This window comes from Amblyomma mixtum, chromosome 5, assembly GCF_055824585.1.
Source record: "Amblyomma mixtum isolate Tamu chromosome 5, ASM5582458v1, whole genome shotgun sequence".
NCBI classification, from domain to species: Eukaryota; Metazoa; Arthropoda; class Arachnida; order Ixodida; family Ixodidae; genus Amblyomma; species Amblyomma mixtum.
In genome coordinates, this window is record NC_143016.1 from 146,901,711 (window position 1) to 146,921,075 (window position 19,365).

Consider the following 19,365-nt stretch of genomic DNA (forward strand, 5'->3'; position numbering starts at 1 on the left):
CCCGCCATTTTAGCGAGCCCCCTTTTGTTGCAGTAATGCTCTGCGGTTCAGCTAAAGTTCAGTTACTTATCACACTATGGTGGCGCGAATCGCAGTCATAGCTGCACATATCAAGGCGGCAGCTGTCATTTAATGGAAATCAAGGTTAGCTGACATAGTTTTCGAAGCACGCTTTATTAAAACACTGCGCAGTTGTTCAAAGAGTCTAAGAGCACCCGTACACCCTTGCCTACCTTTACTCCCCAAACGAGCAGCAACATATTCGCCAGCGTGCATCTTTGAGGGTGCACTGGTGGATTAACAGCGCTAACATGCTCAGCGCGGCCTTAAAAAAAAAAGAAGAAACAAGAAAAGTAAAGGTTGCGAATAGCGCGCCTTCATTAGAGTTACACCTTTGAGGGAATATTTTTTTTTTACTCTCAGGGGAGCAATAATTGTTCCCCCTTTTCCCCGTGGCACGGAAGAAGCGTCGGACCGTTTGCGCAGTCCGCACAGAAACCAATTTGCTTTTAATTGAGATCTCCTAGTCTGCATTTCATTTTTTTTTTAGTTTCTGAGCGTCTGCCAGTCGCCGCTTGTCTATTGGACAATGCCCTGCAAAGGGTACGCGCTAATAATCCTTTGAGGACAACAACAAAAACAACAAAGCAGCCGAAACAACAGCGCCGAAGGGAAGGAAGACGAAGAGAACGCCCAGTCCAGATGGAGTCGAAGCCAACTATAACAACAACTGATGGCGCAGGCCGCTACCACAGGTAAGCTGGCTTCGCGAGGCTACGTGGTTTATAGAATTCCCGACACAATACGGTTCATGGAAAGACTGCCAGACTTTCACCTCGCCCCGTTGTGAAGTGAAAGCGATTGCTGCAGCCGACCTTTCCACTCTCCTCCCGACTCTTCGCCAACATATTCCAAATAGGCCGAGCTCACATCGCAAATATTTTCTCCACAGAGAAGGTGCATGCGGCATTTTTCAGCTACAACATTCCAGGTCCCTGACAGATCAAGCGTTGCCACAGAGAGGCGGGGACGGTAAGTGCGCCGAGCGATCCCCAATTTTCTTACTTCGCAGTCAGATGTCTCATGCGAGGACAGCCACTGATATTTGTCGTCCTGGACCTCGTTTCTACCCGAGCTGCACAAGAACGCCAGAACTGAACTCAAACATTGTCAACAGTAGCCGCGTCATTTAATTTTGGTGCATGTTGTTGGTCGCCAACGTATACATATGCGGAACAAATAAACGCAAAAAGGTCTGCGTGAACTCACTCATATGGAATAAATAGTAACACCGTGAGTATAAGTTATCTTTTCTTTCGCAGAAGCATGCCAGGTACGTTTAAGATTAAGAACTGCTTTTCTGATATCCTCGGAGCGAATTCTGTTCGCATAATAGTTCAGAGAGGTCCATGTCCTTTATATTTTGTACTTGTGTTGTTCTTCTGGCCACCTGAAAAATAACCTAAGAGTCGACATTTCCAACCGCAAGTGACGGGATCTTAAAGCAGTCTTCTTAAAGCAGACTTCCGAAAGATTAAAGACCGGAGCCCTCCATTAGGGCACCTGTTTTTCTCTTTCTTATTCCACTCCCATCTTCCTCCATTCCCTTACGGCTCGGCTTGGGTATCCACCGAGATGTGAGACGATTACTGCGCCATTTCCTGTCATGAAAAATTTCCCAGTTTTATATTCACCAGAAATGTCTGGGTAAAGAACGCCTTCACGAGAAAAACTTAAGCACGTCGTTTATTCCAAGGAAAAAGCAATCTCCTGCAAACGCTGGACCTTTCACTCCCGCAAAATAGATAAACATCTGAAAAAAAAAACGAAATGGCGGCTCCAACATATTTACATTTCTCTTCGCGTTCCCAATAGCTCCTTGATTCATATCATTCAATCGACAAAGCATGAAGAGCATTACGAAGCCGCTTTTTGGGGCCGCGGAGAGGTATAAAAGACCACAAAAGTAATAAATAGCTGATGTATAGAAAACTAACTGTGTGCCCGCATATAAAGAGGAAACAATTATATGTATTAAATGGTGGCGATGAAATTGCACTCCAACCCCAAGGGACGGATTAGTGGGCGGTTCCAGAATAATTTCGGCCGCGTAGCCAACATGCATTAACATCGCACAGAACGCGGGAATTTTCGCCTTTCAGCTCCACTGCAATGCAGCCAGGATTCAGTCCCAAGATCTTAGACTCCGCAGGTCGCAAGGTAGTAATGTTCTTTGGAAATTTTGGACCTAAACCCACGAACGCATTCGACTCTATGTGACAAAGAGTAAAAACAAAGTCAGATGCTACAACGTAACAGCACAACGGTGAGAAAAAGAAAAGCTGAGGTGATTCGCGCTCACTGACTAAGTCCGAGATGATCGACGTTTCAGAACTGCACATGGGTTCCTTGTTAGCACCAGTGAACAAGCAAACAATGCACGGTTCCGAAACATCGATCATTTTGAGACATGGCCAGTGACTACGACTCATCTCACCTTACGCCTGACCAGACAAAATTTCAGCAATCCCTTGATTATGAAAACAACAAATAAAAAATATGAGGCACGAAAACAATGCACGGTCCTCATTAGTGTAATGCTCATTAAATATGGCTAAAATGGTTCAATAAGAAACGCCCCAGTGTGAAAGTTAGAAGAAGGCAAAAAGCGTCCACGCCACCAGCCCACAATCTTAGTCGCCAAGCGCTGCAGAAAGTAGCCAATTTCGCGCGAAGTAGGCACAAGTGGCAACCCTGGATATGGTCATCGACAAGGAGCCTGTATTTCATTCGAGCATTAGGAGCCGTACTGACCACGAGACACCTGTACGAGTTTGCGCGGTCGTTATTAACGTCGAAGACGCCCTTCCAGAAAACGTGGTAGATAGAGGTCGGTCAGATGGATCCTGATAATCACAAAGTGAACAAGGGAGGAAAAACCTCGAGGTGCTTGAAAACGTTTTGTGGGCTTGTCTTCGTCTGGGCCAGTCCACAAAACGTTGGCAAGCTCCCTGAGGTCTTCCCTTCCTTGTTCACTTTGTGATTTCCAGAAAACGGCCAGCCCGAGCAGCGAGCTTCGTGCGAGCTCTTAATGAGTGTCCAGCATAGAGGACAAACCTAATGTCGCGGTCTTTATTGTGCGACTTTTTAGCACCAACTACAAGGACGCCTCAGGGCTTGTTTCTTCCCATGCTATGTTAAAACATAACAACGTGTCCATTTTCCCGTAGACGCCAAAGTGCCGCTTGAAGCGCCTCTGCCCTGTGGCGACGGGTGCGAGGCGTCCTCAGGCACCGCAGGAAGGATTCATTCGTATTTGGTGGATCGGAACCATTTTCATCATTCAGGCCCATGAAATCCGATGGCTAAGGCATATCTAGCCACTCGATGTGATATGCATAGGCATGTGGCGCACCGAGGAGTGGTGCATTATTGGGTAACTGCACTGTCCACAGCTTCCTCGAGGTTTCCACCATCTGCCTGACCTCCTGATCGGCCACGGAAACATGACAGGTTAACAGGCGTTTATGGATAAAATCGGCACCCTGGCCTATTAGGCCTGCTGTAGTGGGAGGCACCGGAATGACTTCGACCACCCGTGGTTAACTGCTTGCGCTGATACTTAAGTGCATGCACATTTATCCATCTGACATCCATCGAAATACGTCCACAGCTACCGGAATTGAACCTGCGGCTTTGGGGTTAGGAATCGATCGCCATAACCATTCAACCACTGCGGTGCTCCGAAAATAGTACTACACTACATAATGCATATTAAGGTCGCAATACGAACAGTACCTGAAGTATTTTTTCAAGTTATATTGCTTAAATATTAATGTATTGGTTCTATTCATAGCGTTATGTTGCAGCAAGATACCAGATACATTGGTAATCAATGTTAGGGTCTTTCCTTCATTGCATTCAGAGTAATATTTTGATTCTTCACAATCAACATACGACACTTTTCAGAAGTTGGTTGTGCCACTCAGGCTATGAAGGATGCTGTAGTGAAGGGCTTGTGATACTTTCGGTTCCCAAAAGTTCTTTAACATGCACTGACATCGCACATTACACAGACCTCTAGCATTTCACCACCGTCGAAATGCTACCGCGGTGGCTGGGATCGAAACAGTGCCTTTCGGGTCACCTGCCGAGCAGCATAGCCACTGAGCCACCGCGGTGGCACTATTCAGAGGTGTCCTCATCTGTAATTGTGTTCGTTTCTCTGTTATGAAGCTTGTGAATTGTGGTTTTGCTGATGTAATATCTCTCGTGTTTAGTACACCCTAATAAAAACAAAACAAAAAGCTTCTAAGAAGTGCCCATGTCCCCGTCTTTCCACCACTGCAAACGCAGGAGACGCTACCCGGTACCCTCCCCGAAGCTGCAGACCAGAGGTCGCTACCTGGTAGTCGCCTTCATATCCGTCTCCGTGTTGGTGGTCTTCTTCTCATCCAGTGTGTTCCTTATCGGACTCGGCGACTACGTCAACAGTTAGTAGGATATCTTATGCCTTGCGGTTCCTGCATTCAGCGGCCGCTCTGCGCAGCGCCAACATTACAAAGCAAAATTAGGCTTCTAGATGCCTTGAGAGCCCATACTGGCTTTCCTGGAACTACGGAAAGCGAAAATAGTAATCATAGGTTCCTGATACCAAGGGCATGGTGCAGCCACACAGACTAGAGGATGGCCAAGTCCTTACTTTCCTACGGCTTCTGCATTTTTTTGAAGCGTTTCTCAGGTCTTCCCGCTATTATTCGTTTCGATTAACGCAAAGCAGAGAGGAGTTGGCAGCACTCCTCAGGGTACAGAGTATCGCCGAAATCGAGGCAATCGCAGTTCGTAACACCCCAGGTGTTATTGCTTTCAGCTAACCATTAACTATCGTAGCAGTCGCCGATTCTGTTCCCGTCATTTTTTAATATGCGCTTGTCGTTTGTTACCATCTTTATGGCCAGGGACCGAACATCTCAGCACCACAGCCGAGCGGCGCACCTGGGCCCATCAGACGGGGGTGCGAACAATGAAGTGTTTGCTTCCAAGGCATGAAGCGTGCGCGGAAACAGCTCGCCAAACATGTGCAAGCGTTGAAGGATCTATTGCAATTTCCAGAACAGTATACAGTTGCAGTTGCCAGAAGCCGCGACTGAGAACAGAGTGCACTTGTTTTGTGCATGTAGTGGCTAAACGTCACACTTCTACGCTCCGACGGCTGTTTTGCGACCCTGCCCGTTTGCGTGCCTGCCTGTCCTTAAGTCCCAGACCTCTCTGGGCACCATGCCACGTTCTCGCTTTGTCATTTTCAAGCGAAGCTTATTCCCTGCGACCTCGATATAAAAAAAAGATACCCAATATGCTGTCTGTGGCAGCGAAGGAAGTCGGCAAAAAATGAACGTCTTTTCTTGAAAACTGCCATGCGCAAACACAGCAATTTCGCAGGTTTTTTTTCTGGCATACACTGTTACTCACCAGTCAGTCCGGCCTGTAACATCCTGCCATTCGGCATATACGGCCACAAATCCTTAAACTTGTTTTTATTCTCTACGCAGGACGGGACAAGCTCGTCGCGCTGTCCCTCCGGGCTGCTCGCGGTGAGTGCATTTGGCTGCTGGGCCCACGTATGCGAGAAAATTGAATGCGTACAGATATCCTGCTCACGGATCGGCTCATTAAGTCATGGAAAGTCACGAAATAAGTCGTTCGCTTCCGGAAAACATTTGCACGACGGATAAGCACAAGACAAAAAATCACGCATGGAACCGCCTTCCGGCAGCAGAACGGCGACAAATGATGGCCGTGGGCCACTCCTGAGAGTAATCACCACAATGGCTGCAGTAGTAAAAGGGCGAAAACCTGGGAGGGTTGCACGAACAAAACCAGTTCAAGGAAAGCGGGCAGAGGATGAAGTACGCGGCAGAACGCTGGACACAACTTGTGAACAACTGCGACAATTAAGCTTTGTTTGTGTTGGAGTGAATAGTAGAGTCCGCAGAAACAGACGAGAGCGGTGAATATGGGGCCATGCCTCACACATCGTCAGGCACTTAATGACAGCCTTTACACGATATAAACCCGATATTGTTTAAGAAAATCATGCTCGCATCTCATTTTACCTCTGCACATGAAGCTTTTGTGTCGGTCACAATTCCGAAGTCTTCAGGCTGAATACCCGCGTCTTCTCACGTACCTCCAGACGGTGCTCTTAGTGAACGCTGATGTGCTGAGGGCACCGCAGTTGCTCTTTGCTTTGGTTTCATTTGCTTCTAGCAACAAATCTGTGTTTGTGTGATCAGGTGTGCCAACCCATTCGCTCACTGTCTCACGACGCTATAGCCTTAAGGAGGTTTATGGTTTATGGGGGCTCGACGTCCCAAAGCGACTCTGGCTATGAGGGACGCCGTAGTGAATGGCTTCGGAAATGTCGACCACCTGGGGTTCTTTAACGTGCACTGACATCGCACAGTACACGGGCCTCTAGAATATCGCCCCCATCAAAATTCGGCCACCACGGCCGGGGTCGAACCCGCGTCTTTCGGGTCAGCAGCCGAGTGCTGTAACCAATAAGCCACTGCGGAGCCACATGAGGAGGAAAGCTGCTTTCAGCCTTGTATTAAATTTCAGAACCTCAATTTTCGGGCTATGTTACGAATAAATTCAGGAAAGAGCGACTATTGATAGTGTAGCGCAGAGGGGGTTTCCAAGTGAAATGAATTCTCGATTTAGATCTAACATTCTTCTCAAAATTACGCACCGCTGTCATATTAACCTCCAATGTTACACATGCAAGGCACTTGCTATGCATGTTCATTAGTATTATCCTCCTTTGGGCGAATATCCATACAAATTTCGTGCCGATGTACAAAATACTTTGAAAATAAAATCTCACGCAACAGGTGATTAATAGACGGAAAATTTTACCTAACACATGCCAGATACGCGTTAAATATCGCATCAGGTGATTTAAGTCAAAGGTTTGCAAATCACCTTAAATTTCTACGTGCATTGGCGGGCTCGGAAACGTACACGCTTAGAAGACGATTTGGAGAAAAGAGAGGTTTTATATTGGGGGAGGTCTTTATAAACATGTGTGCACGTGGTAAAACGTCGGTTATGTGTCAGCGCTGGTGGTGGTGGTAGTGGTGGTGGCAATTTTTTGTTTTTGTGTTCGCTTTTTCGTGCTGTTTTACTCGCAACGGACATGAAGGCTAACTGAAAGGCTTTAAATTGAGAACAGCACACTGACTTATGGAAAAGAAAGTGCTAGGGTGTAGCGCTGATAAATAAGAAAAGAGCAACATATATGTGGGAAAAAAAAAACATTTATGCCATTTTGGACTAAAATTAAGAAACGTAAATGGAGTCCGATGAGACATGTAAGGCCGAAAACAACTAGCCGAATGTCTGGCGAGGAAACAATGAATTTTAGGCGAAAAAAAAACCTCATCGTGGACCAGCAGGGAGTTAGGTGAGAAGGTGAATTGGGATATTTGGAGATAGACCCAGCGCGTGCTGTACAGATCCAGTCTAGAATTTGTGCGTGTCCTCACTGCATCACGCGGAAAATGAGGCTGAATTTAAATAAATGCAAACATGCTTCTCTTACATGAAAACTTAACCCAATTAACTAGATGTACTGTTTAAATTCTGCTGCTTTCGATAAATTTTCCGAATTTAATTATCTTGGTGTGTATTTCAGACAGTATCTTACATGGAGAGTTTATGTTAAGTATGCAACTGGCAAAGCATCTAGGATGTTGTATTTCATGCGGAGAAATTTTCCCAAAGCCCCAGCAAATGTAAAAACTGCTGTACCTCAGACACATTAAACCCATTCTTGAATATGCCAGCGCGGTGTGGGATTCATGTACAGTAGCATTATCAGATCTTTCAGGTCGCGTACAGAAGTGTGCAGCCCGCGTTGTCGCCAATTACTATAATTTTCAACACAGGGTTTCAGCAATGAAGGAATCTTTTGGATGGGAACTTAGTAATAGGCTCCTGCGCAGTAAATTGCAAATGTTCTGCCGCATCTGTTTCGGCAAAATTGGGATTGATAAATATGTGCCACATTTTGTAGCTGCATCTTGCGATCACGGTTTTGAGGTACAAGAAATAGATGTCTAACTAAAGCTCATAAAAATTCCATCTTTCCACATGTCATACCTAACGGAGGAAGCCGCCTAGTAACATGGTTGACTGCACCTCTGCGGAAGCCTATCATGCATATATTCATGAATTGATTTTATCCTACGACTGCATAATTCGATGTAGACAAGTTTGTGCGTGTTTTTGTTGCGTGCATGGCTGCTCCATGTGGTGTTCGAATAGTCCCATCACCTAACTATGGCACTAGTAATGCTTGATTTTGTTATACGTCCACCCTACAATAATGCCTTCGGGCGCTGCAGGAATCCTTGAATAAAGAATAAAGCAGTGGATATAACTGGGATTATTCTGATAGGCATGACTTTCCTTTATTGACAAATGAGATATAATTGCGCTCTCCGAATGCGCCCTGTGTGCAGAAAACAACCGTAATGAACTCCGCTTGTGTTAAGCCTCAGTTTAGTGCCAGAGATCTTTAGTTAGATACAACGCTTAAAAGACAGCAGTTGGTAATAACGAACTCTGGTCCGCGGCGTCCTGTATTCCTCCGAAGACCAATCGCAACAGTTATTGAAATCAGCTTTTTAATGTTTGACTAATATTGAAACAGCAAGAAGCACCAAAATTCTCGAGCGTACTACTTCGCCTAGTTATTCGCTTGTTGTCTAGATAGCAAGAAAATCTTTAATAAAGGACGACTTTTTGTGACGGAGGAGTTTTGTGTTGTGGTCATTGCAGAGTTCACTTGTATCCGAATATAGATTCCTTGTTGTGTGCAGGGAACATCGATGACGGCTTGGATATCGTCGTCTGCCGAAATCCCGACTGCCGAGCTGAAGGTACGCTGAATGTCGTGGATGCTATGAGCACGACATAGCCGAAGCTTTAAGGTCACCTCTACTTTATATGAGGACAAGGCTACGAATTAACGAGAAACCCATTCTCCGGGTGTTAAATAAATTGTGAGAATTTAGGGCACTTTTCTCGGTCTCCCTTTACACTTGAAGAACATGCCCTGCGATGAATGTCCTTAGACCAATGGAGTTTTTACTCTGCAAGTTCATTTCTATATCAGGACTTCGATCCTAGCCAGAACGCTGCGGCTTGTTCCGCATACTTGCGCCTAACTGTGCGTGCCGTGCGCATAATCTATGTTAGTACTTGTCAAATGTCCAAGCGATTACAAGTTTATTTCGCGGATAATTTTCTGCAAGGAGTTCTGCAGCATTAGAGAAGGGCCACTGTCAGAAAACTGACTTATTGGCACAATCTCTTGTCTTAATTTTTTTTTCTCTTTACTGTCGTGGTTCAGGTGTCCTCTCAGAATTAGTCCGCCAGCTTGCCCTTCTCTTTCTGATGCCCTCCTCTCTATCCTCTTTATTTAAACACAAGACGAGGGGATACTGAGCCCTATTTCAACCACCGTGGCACAACGTGGGAAGAGCGGTGTTCATGCGCGAATGTTGTAGTACAGTGTCGCTACAAGCGCTGTGTGCTAAAGCCCTATGCACGTGGTTTTCATTGAAATTAAACATCCTAAAGCATTTCTTAAGCAAACAACGCTTAGATCTATTGCAACCGTTGCTGTCTTGCATCGGCCGTGAGGCCGGTATAATTGTTTGCTGATTGTCTTGGGTTCCGGTTCAACGGCTGAGAGAAAAAAAAATCGACGATTTTAGTGCACAATATATTAAAGGGCTGCTCTCCTAGGCTTGTTGTCAGCGTGTTTTGAGGCAAAATCTCGAATCGCAAGCAGTTTCCGCCACGCTTTCTACCCTGGCAATAAATGAAACAAATTCACCGACCTCACCAATTCATAGTTGATATATGGAAGGAAGAGGTGTAACGTTTGAGTCACTGTTCACAGTTGGATGACTTTGGCCGGCTCATTAAGACAACATGGCAATATGAAAAATGTGCCTTCTGAGCCCCATTTCTTTAGACACATCCATCATCTCGGGTACGGGCGCTGGCTGGCAGCTCACCAGGGAGAAAGTGTCCTCCATCACGCGCCGTCACACATTCAAAAATATCACAAAAATCCGCCTTTGGAGCAATTTCGGACAATGAATCATCCATCATTGTCGCTACATCATCATCCTTGTCGTCATCCTCACTGATGATCACACGAATGATGAGTCCCCCTCCCCCATTCAGGACCACAGCGTCACGTGACAAACCTCCCGCCTTCGGGGGGAGGCGCTGTGGCATAGCTCTCAGTCGTTCGCAGGCGATGGAAAGGAGATTGTTTGCTCGGCTCACACAAACGAGACCTTTCCTCGCACTTCAAGGCGGGGCCGGAGGGGCTTTTTGAGCGCGAAAGCTCTACTCCACCAGCAAAGCTCAAAATCCCGAGGTATGTGTGCAGCCTCAACCTTTGACGGAGCTCCAGCGTCGGAGACATAGCGGAGCTGCTCCGTCAACCCACAGAACCGGTACCCCTCTCCCCGCTCGCGGCTGCCGATAGCGGCTGACGATAAGACTTTGCATGCGGTCGCCTTTGAGGCGGTGTTGCTCCAAGTGCTTCCGTACACACTACACGGTCTAACTACGTTGTTTTTTTCGCGTCAGGCAAGTTACGCAGTCCGTAGTCTGTGTGCCCACGGCGGCGTCCCGTATTTTAGACAGCGGTTTGTATGTATGGTAACTGCGCGTTTGAATTCAGCGCGTGGTGAGGGATCGCCGTTGATCGGCGATATCATGCACATCCCTCCGAGGCGGGATCCCACGTGTGTGAATACCGTTTAACTTCAGCCACAGCCTCTGCGTCGAGGAGCGTTTCTTGTGCCACCCGTTCTTCTCTGTCTCTCTCCTCCATTTAGATCGAAAGAAATGCATTCTTCAGCAGGCGCATTCAGCGGACGCAATCGGAATAACATCTTTTTCCGTAGTGTTTCATGAAGTGCCGTACCAGAAATGCATCACTGTAGCTATAAATCAGCAGGCGCATTCAGCGGACGCAATCGGAATAACATCTTTTTCCGTAGTGTTTCATGAAGTGCCGTACCAGAAATGCATCACTGTAGCTATAAAATACTGTATGTTCAACAAAGCAAGAATTACATAGGACAACTACTGCGGCGCTTGAAAGTCGTCATTTATGTCGAAGGACTGCACAAGCTCTCTACAGACCACGTCAGACGCCCAACAGGCTCTCAATCATACCTCTGTTGTCCATAAGCCTTCAGAAGTCCCGCTTTCTCAGCATCGCTTTTTGCCAAGCCTGAAAAATTATAATGAGACTGCGGCAGCTGACATGGACGACGTTCTTATCAGACTCCGTGTAGTTTCTCCTAACGTTAATAGCACTACAGAGATTCGCTTCACAGCAGATTTAAATAGATAAACAGAAAAACAATCAGAACAATGTCAAAGTACAGTAGAGCACATCGCGATTAAATTGGTGGCCTATATGATTTATATAAGAAATACTGCAACTGTGCCATGCCCAGGAAGGAGAATCACAAGTACAACAGCCTGCATTATCACAAGTAGGCTATACCGATCTTGAATTAAATGTAGTGATGAGATACTGAGCTATGATTACAAGACTAGAAGCGGCACTTACCGATTTCAGCGAGAAATCTGGCTGCCTGATGGTTGTTGTCCGTAAACGCAGAGGAGGCGCTGTCTCAGGACGTGGACGAAAAGGCGCCTGCGTGCGACGACTTCTACGCGCATGTTTGCGGCCGTTGGGTGCGCCGGAACCTGCCGTCACGCCACCAGGCGGAGAACGCCCGCACGGACGCCGTGAGGGCTCGATACGTGCGCCAGCTTTACGGTGGGCCCGTCTCTCTTTCCTGCCCTCTTGTCCTCGATGTATGTGCACGTAGCTCCAATATGAAAAGGAACCGCCAGGTTGCACGCGAGGGCAAATTCTTTTCTTATTTAAGCCCTGAAGCTGCATATTATGCGTCCAGACGAAAAGTGTTTTGAAGACAAGGAAAAGTGTACTTTTTCACTGATACTTAGAGCAGAGTAATAATTCTCTGAATACTCGTGTTGTGGTCCGTTCAGTATCGGAACCACTTGTACTTCCCGCACTCTTAAGGTAACCGCTATGTAATATAGACCTCCTGCGGGGTTACTGCATTCATTATTACAGCGCAATGACGGCACAGAACAAGAAGGGGACACAACAGCGCTGTCATAGGGAAACACCGAGACACATTATCAAGAGAAATAATAGAAGCTGCTATGATTATTAGACTGCAGGACGAGTGCATACGCGCACCATCAGTGGCATTGTCCCAGAAAGAGATGAAGTATCTAGAATGTGGAATCTGACACGTGCCGGATAACCGCCGTTACTTTACCCTTGCGCATGCCTACAGCTATTCTTGTATGTTTCTTTTCCCGTTCTGATCGCCAGGTGGTATCAGCGCTGTTGTGTCCCCTTCTTGTTCTGTGCCGTCATTGCGCTGTAATAATGAATGTAGGTAACCAATTCGCCTAAAATTTTGTATTATGGAGGGGTTACTGCGTCGTCGGTGACGTTTGCTACTGTATTTGCACACTTTAGGACGATAACGTGATTTACATTGGCCTAAGCTGCTACGAACGTGTGAGCAGTGGATTGTTTGCTGTTTTGTATACGCCACCTGCTGCCAAGTGATCTAAACAGAACTCGATGTGAGCACACCCTATGGGAAGTGGGAGGGAGGGGAGAACGCAAATGTCGTCAGTAGTTATGTTTCATGTGTGAACCGCAAATTCCCTCACTCAGACCCGAAACTCCTTATTTCAGGCTCTTTTCCCCTGCAGCAGCTTGAAAACTCCACCAATTTGTAAAAAGTGGGACAATTGCGGTTCTTAATATCCCCTACATTCTATAAAAACCCTTTTTCAAATTTTACTCCTCAGATTCTCTCAAAAATTCAAAATTCCCCGAAAGAAACATCACTGGATGACGTAGTGGCTTTCTGTCTTCGGCTGAAGGCGAGAACTGTGATAGTTTTCAAATTCTGCACTTTTATTCTCTTCTTTTATCATCTAGTTGTTGATGTGTGTGTGTGCTTGTTTGCAATTTAAGCGTGGTAGACCATTTGCGCACGAAATTTCAAGTGGTCGAAAACGGTCTACTCATCTCCTCTCAGACGACTACAGAGCCATGGCAATCGACAGCGCCCTGCAGTCTGCCGAAGAAAAGGCGGCTGCCATGTTCACTGGCTGCATGGACAGGGGTAAGCTGGCTTCTGATGCCCACTTTAATTCAAAAATATGACACATGAGCAATGTGGACACGCGAAGGTTACTATCCGACTCTGTCCGGTCGGTAACTTTTCATATAGTGGAGCCTAAATGTTTTAGGCTCCACTATTCACTGTCCAATAGGTTCTGCGTGCAGCTCCGAGCATTTTTCTCTGCTTTTACTGCATTGCCTAATTCTCTTGCTTCATTGTTAGGGTCAGTGCACTTTTGTAGACGTGTTTCAGCTTTTGCTACTTTGTTTATGCTGTTGTAAGATGTTGTTACCTTCTTAAGGCACCCAGTTGGGTTGTATTCAAATACCACATAAGTTCAGGAGTTAGAGTAGTAAAGTCAGAGTAGTATCAACCGCCTGTAAAGAAGAGACTTACAAAGAAACAGAAAGGTATGTCGTTCATTCAGTTTTTCGTATGATAACAGCAACCGCATAGACATTTCTGATAGCTACTTGACGTAATTTGTGTTGAACAACAATCTTAAAGCACTGAACCCCACCACGTGCTTACCATAACTTTTGTCATGAATACGCAGCCCATAGAGTCCAAATATTAAAAATTTTAATAGAGTATGGCCTGGAATGTTTTCATTTAGCGTTGGAAAGTTAATTAGCCCTATTTTGCTTCTTTGGACAGAGGTAAAATGGGGCAAAATGCCTCTTAAGACAGAGGCAAAATCATTCTAGAGAAATGAGGCCTGTTTATTCAGCATAAAATTGAAATTTAATTAATATTATCTACGAAGGCCATTCTTGTGCGCGTTACAGAAAATAAGTTACTGATTAATATTATAATTACTCTGAGGCATTACTACTTACAGTGGTCAGCTCCAGCCTCAGGAAAGTAACTGAACAATTACAGAAAAGTAATTGATTACAGCTAGGTCATTTTCCTTCCAACTTTTATTGCCTTAAAAGAAATTTATTCAGGCTACAATGAACTACTTCGGCTTCCTTGATATTTTGTTACACGTTGTTAGTTTTCAAGAGCTGTTTTTCGAAGTTGTCGGCGCTAATTGTCCCCCAATTCCTCGCGAGATGAGCAGCTACGCTGAACACTCTCTCAAGGTATGCGCTGCAGATAAGAAGGGTATCATAACTTATGATACCCTAGTGGGCCAGCTCGTGGTTGCGCAATGCTTCGATGCTAGCGTCCAAGTCCTCTATGAAGCGCCGCGCTTCGTTGTTCGTCCGTGCTTCGTGTGGAAGCCTCCGAGTTGTGTGTAGTGGAAGGTAAACTTCGGTGCCGTCTGGCAGAGTGGTCAGGTGAAGTTTCTCGGGACGACAACTGAGGTGGAAGACGCCGATGACCTGGTCGTGATCTGGACTTTATTGCGCACGATAGCTCTCCGCAACCGGTGCGTTGTCGCTCTGGCACGAAGGAAACACTCCCGATAACACAAGTGTTTGCCGTCAGATTGAGGTTCTCGAAGCTGTACCGTTTGTTACAACCTGCTTTTGGAAAAAAGCAACTGTTTACCTCTAACGAATCACAGAAAATTGTGATTGAATTATCCGGAAAGTTACCGCTGCAAAAAGTAATGAATAAATTAAAATTGTACGAAGTAATTGTTTAAATAGTTTGTGGTTTCACTTCCCAAAGCAACTCAGGCTATGGGAGACGCTGTAGTGAAGTGCTCCGGAAATTTCGACCACCTCGTATTTAACGTGCACTGACATCGCCCAGTACACGGGCCTCTAGAATTTCGCCTCCATCGAAATTCGACCGCGGCGGCTGGTATCGAACCTGCGTCTTTCGGGTCAGCAGCCGATCGCCATAACCACAGACCCAACGCAGTGGTCTAAAGTTATAGATTACAAGTAATCAATTTTTTGCGACGTGTTACGTAAAATCTCTGCACAAGCCCCACCAATAGTATGTTTGAAACAGCCACCTGCCGGTGGCGCATCGCTCAACCACTGCACGCCTGGCCCTGTAGTGGTAGGAGGACTGCAGATGATCTGTGAATACAATTGCGAAGGTCGTGACGTCATCACCCCCACGTGACCACCAGTGGTCACGTCTTCAGGGTTAGGGGTCCTCAAAAATTTTGAAGTTGGCCCATCACCAAAAATTCCAGAGGGCCCTCAGAATTTCGAAAGCAGTCCCATCCCAAAGAATGGATTAAGGTGTAGTAGCGAGATTCAGTTTGTGAATTAAGGCGGATCAGTGGATCGGATTTGTACTATCCCATACGGTAAACCAGAAAGCGCTTGAACATTCTAGGAGGTGACGACTCATGCATACCGTATAAGGGCAATCGAACCGGCTCCAACCAGAGCTTTGCCTGCAGAATCGCAAGAACAACATTAGACACTCATTGTAGGCACCATAGCCAGCCAAATGTTATCGCATTTTCTTTTTTAAGATTGTGTTCAAGAAGGCCTTCGAGTTTCTGGCTTTTCTTGGTGTTAGCGCCTGCTTGACTCTCTAAGTTCGCATTTTTCTATTATTTTTTATGTATTCATGTATTTTTCTATGCGCCTACGCTTCCGGGTCGCCTATGAAGTCAACTAACAGCACTCATGCTGACAAAACCCCGTTATAGGCGCATTTGAGGAAGTAGAGAGGAAAGCTCACGCGGGCTCCGTTCCAACTAGGAGGCCTGTCGAGCACAGCGACCTGCCTTCGGACCGCATTTAATGGGAGCTTTGACGACGGCAGCCTGCCTGCTTTCCACTTTTTCTGTAATGGTCACCTTATCTGCTTACCTCCGTCCAGGCTGTTTCACGTAACCTATTCTCTTCAGCTGTCTCGGTCCCCCTACAACTGGGTGTAAAGTGTAGTCGCCAAGAATGAAGCCGACCTGACTGAGTCTGCGGTCTTTGCAGACTCCATCGAGGAGCTGGGCGCGGCGCCACTCAAGGCTTTGCTGGCTAGGCTGGGCCTGCCGTTCCCGCCTAGCAACGAGGAGGCCCGCCGTCTGGACCTGTCCCGACTGGCGGCCATGGCGCTGCGCACTCTCGGCGTCCAGTCATTCCTGTCGGCCGAGCTTCGCCCCGACGTCCAGCTTAAGGAACAGGCCGTGTGCGCTGTGAGCAAGACTCATCTGCTCCTTACCACCGCGCTGTTCGCGCCGGTTTAGCAATACGACATCGCTCGGTCAATACAAAACACTTCGCTTTCGCAGGTACTCGCCAGCCACTTCCGTCGCTGAGAGCGGAAAGTACGACATCTTTTTCATAGCGTGGGTATACATAGAGAAATCTGTATGCAGTTACGGGCATTCGCGCTGGCGAGTGCCTAACGCAGCTGTCAGCCTCATATGTTCCGAAAGCCTTACCGGAGCTGCGAAGGCGCGACACTCCGGCCACATGGCGCACACAGAAGGTTAGACAGCCCAGTTCTTCAGGTTTTGGCAATAGCTACATTCACTGTCTCTTTTCTAAAGACTCACCTACACGATGTAGTTGTTACTTTCGTTTTCAAGGGGTTAAGGTTAGCAGGTTGGGCACCATTTATCTTCGCGTCTGGTAACGAAACATCATAGGTGACATCATCGTTCCATGGTTTCTTTGCTAGCGTGTACGAAGAGAGACGTGTCAAGTCGTGGTAGATGCTAGGGTGGTCAGAATACGAGCAATATAATAGACAGCTTCGTCGCGGGAGAGCTAGAGAGAGGTAGAAAATGACCATAGGCTTCCATAACGCGGTTAAGCCCTTTTGCAACCACAGATTGATGGTGAACTGGTTGGGCCTGCATGCGCAAAATGCCTGACAGACAATGCTCGCGGTGGCAAAATCTCTCTGAGCATGCTCCTCTTCTCGCTGGATTTGCGGCTCCGCGCTGTGATAAGGCACTCACACACCAGCCGGTCCAGAGTTACAACATGCTCGACCTAGGGAGTGTGTAGGGCCCTCACACGTGTGTAAAGTGGGCGGTCGAGGCCAGTGTTCGCTAGACATTGATCGAGGCTCGCGTGATACTGTTTAAAATGCGTCTCCTGTACATAGAGCATCTGCGCTTCGCTCAGATGTTCCTTAGCATGTGACATAACGATTGCGTGGATTAAAGGGACCCTGATATGATTTCGATTGGCAGATTCTGGTGCAACGCCTCTGTAGAGGTTGTCTTGGCGAGTATTCGAGTCAAATTTTAAAGCTCTGAGTGAACCCCATAATTTAAAAATAACTTTATAAAAATCGATTAGGGCGACACCACATCGCCGCGTACCCCACACCGATGAAGGCTCGCCCAGACTACCCACTGTCGTCATCGGGGTGATGGACGCGGCAGTGAAGTGTCGTTCTAATCGGCTGCGAGCAGTGATTTAAGAAAAAAAATAAAAATAATTTGGCACTCCAAATTATAGGGTCCGATGAAAACTTTCAAATTTGACTCCAATACTCGCAAAGGCCACCTCTACAGATGTGTTGCTCTAGAATATGCCCACTGAAATCATTTCAGGGTACCTTTATTGCAGGTCAAAAACCATTTCAGGACCCCTTACAGCACTAGTGAACAAAACTGCCGGCTAGATCGCGTGACTTGTGAATAACTATAGCTCATGCGATTATGGACAAAATAGCAAATCAAAATCCGTGTCCGACGCTGTAATTTCTTGCAATCCTCGGAACCTACCCTGTATATAAGTCCAGTGCACTTGGTTGGGGACCCCCTCCCCATTTTAAGCCTTGAGCCTTTAGTGCCTAATCGTTGTCGACAGAAGGTTGTCAGCAGAGGTATCACGCTTTTCAGTTGGTGTTGGTCGCAGTAGTTATGACATCAGAGTGCGCGGATTCGAAGTAATGAGGTCACCCACGGATGCCTGATGCCCCTTTTGGAGCAGACGACGACTAATAAAATAGTTCTCGTCCGCTCCGACAGGGGCGTAAGGCGTCCGTGGGTGACCACATTACGTACCTCATTACTGCGAACAGAGCCATGGATACAACCGAACTCATCGAAGCAGAGAGAGAGCCGTGCTGAAGAAGCAGTCGAAGTCGGCATTCAAAGTGTGTAGTTGCAATGTGTGGTCATAGTGTGTAGTCAAATAAAGCACTAGTACAGCACAAACAGCCTCGCAGCCAATGCCCAACAGTGCGCCAGGAAAGGCTTTCGCATTGCAGCACTTTAGAGAGCCAAAGTGCCCCCTGAATTGTTTTAGATTTGATCACCGAAAACTCCTAGAATTAAGCAGACGTAGCCCTCGTTTCTCTTTAGTCACAGCTTGCATTCTCATTCATTTTCATATCGCCTTCGGTATTTCTTATTATGCACATTATGTTTACTTTTCTCTTTTTTGCATCTGCACTGTGACGAAGAGCACCGCATCTGTTCATGGGTGTTAACATCTGTTTCCTGCGCAACCAACTTAACCGCCTCTCCTTTGGAGGGAACAAGCTTTCGTTTGTAGCAGACATTTTGCATGAAATTTTTATCATCAAAGTCACGACGCACATCGTTTCTGTAGTGCTTCGATGCGATCTATAAACAGATAAATTTGTTCTTTATTTTGCTCTTGTGCAAAAAAGGAAGAAATCAGTAAGGCATGCGTCATTTTGCCCTCTATTTTATTTTTTTTACCCCCGCAGCTTGGTGCGCCTGACGTCTTCGTGGAGACGCCACTGTTAGAGGACAACGTGATACGGCTGTCCTGGTACCAGGGCCTGATGGCCAAGGCCTTCTTCTACCTTGTCGAGGACGAGAACTTCGCCGCGCGCCTAGCGGAAGACACCTTCAACCTGGAGAACGACATCGCCCTGGTCAGTGGCCTAGAATGGGGCTACCGGTGCTGTTCTGTCACTTAATCGTCGGAGGATTCGGATGTCTCGCTACGTGTTTCAACAAGCTTTGTAGCGTGTTAGATGTGCCTTGCAAACTATCTATCACATTAATCAATCAATTTTTTATTGTATCTGGAGATTTCTTTACACTTCAAAAAAACACGACTGCGGCCCAACTCATAGCCATCAGCGTCAATTTAAACAGGTAGCTCAATTTATTTACGCATTAGCTAAATGATTTATGCCAAACTCCTAACTCTTGTCATGAGAAAAGCAGCGCAAACGAAGGTGCCCGAAGGCGGAACAAAGCTGACAGGAAAGAGCGCTC

General features: G+C 46.6%; 1 protein-coding gene across 1 annotated transcript in view; it reads left to right on the forward strand.

Moving 5' to 3' along the window:
* Positions 1 to 702: 702 nt before the first annotated feature.
* The window catches only part of LOC149344027 (endothelin-converting enzyme 1-like), a 64,091-nt gene continuing 45,428 nt past the window's right edge, over positions 703 to 19,365 (forward strand). Inside the window, exons 1-9 of the mRNA XM_089542542.1 lie at positions 703 to 755; positions 955 to 957; positions 4,357 to 4,493; positions 5,550 to 5,591; positions 8,886 to 8,945; positions 11,726 to 11,887; positions 13,203 to 13,289; positions 16,142 to 16,344; positions 18,846 to 19,016. Coding sequence (XP_089398668.1) covers positions 703 to 755; positions 955 to 957; positions 4,357 to 4,493; positions 5,550 to 5,591; positions 8,886 to 8,945; positions 11,726 to 11,887; positions 13,203 to 13,289; positions 16,142 to 16,344; positions 18,846 to 19,016 — 918 coding nt within the window. The remainder of the gene's footprint in view (positions 756 to 954; positions 958 to 4,356; positions 4,494 to 5,549; positions 5,592 to 8,885; positions 8,946 to 11,725; positions 11,888 to 13,202; positions 13,290 to 16,141; positions 16,345 to 18,845; positions 19,017 to 19,365) is intronic.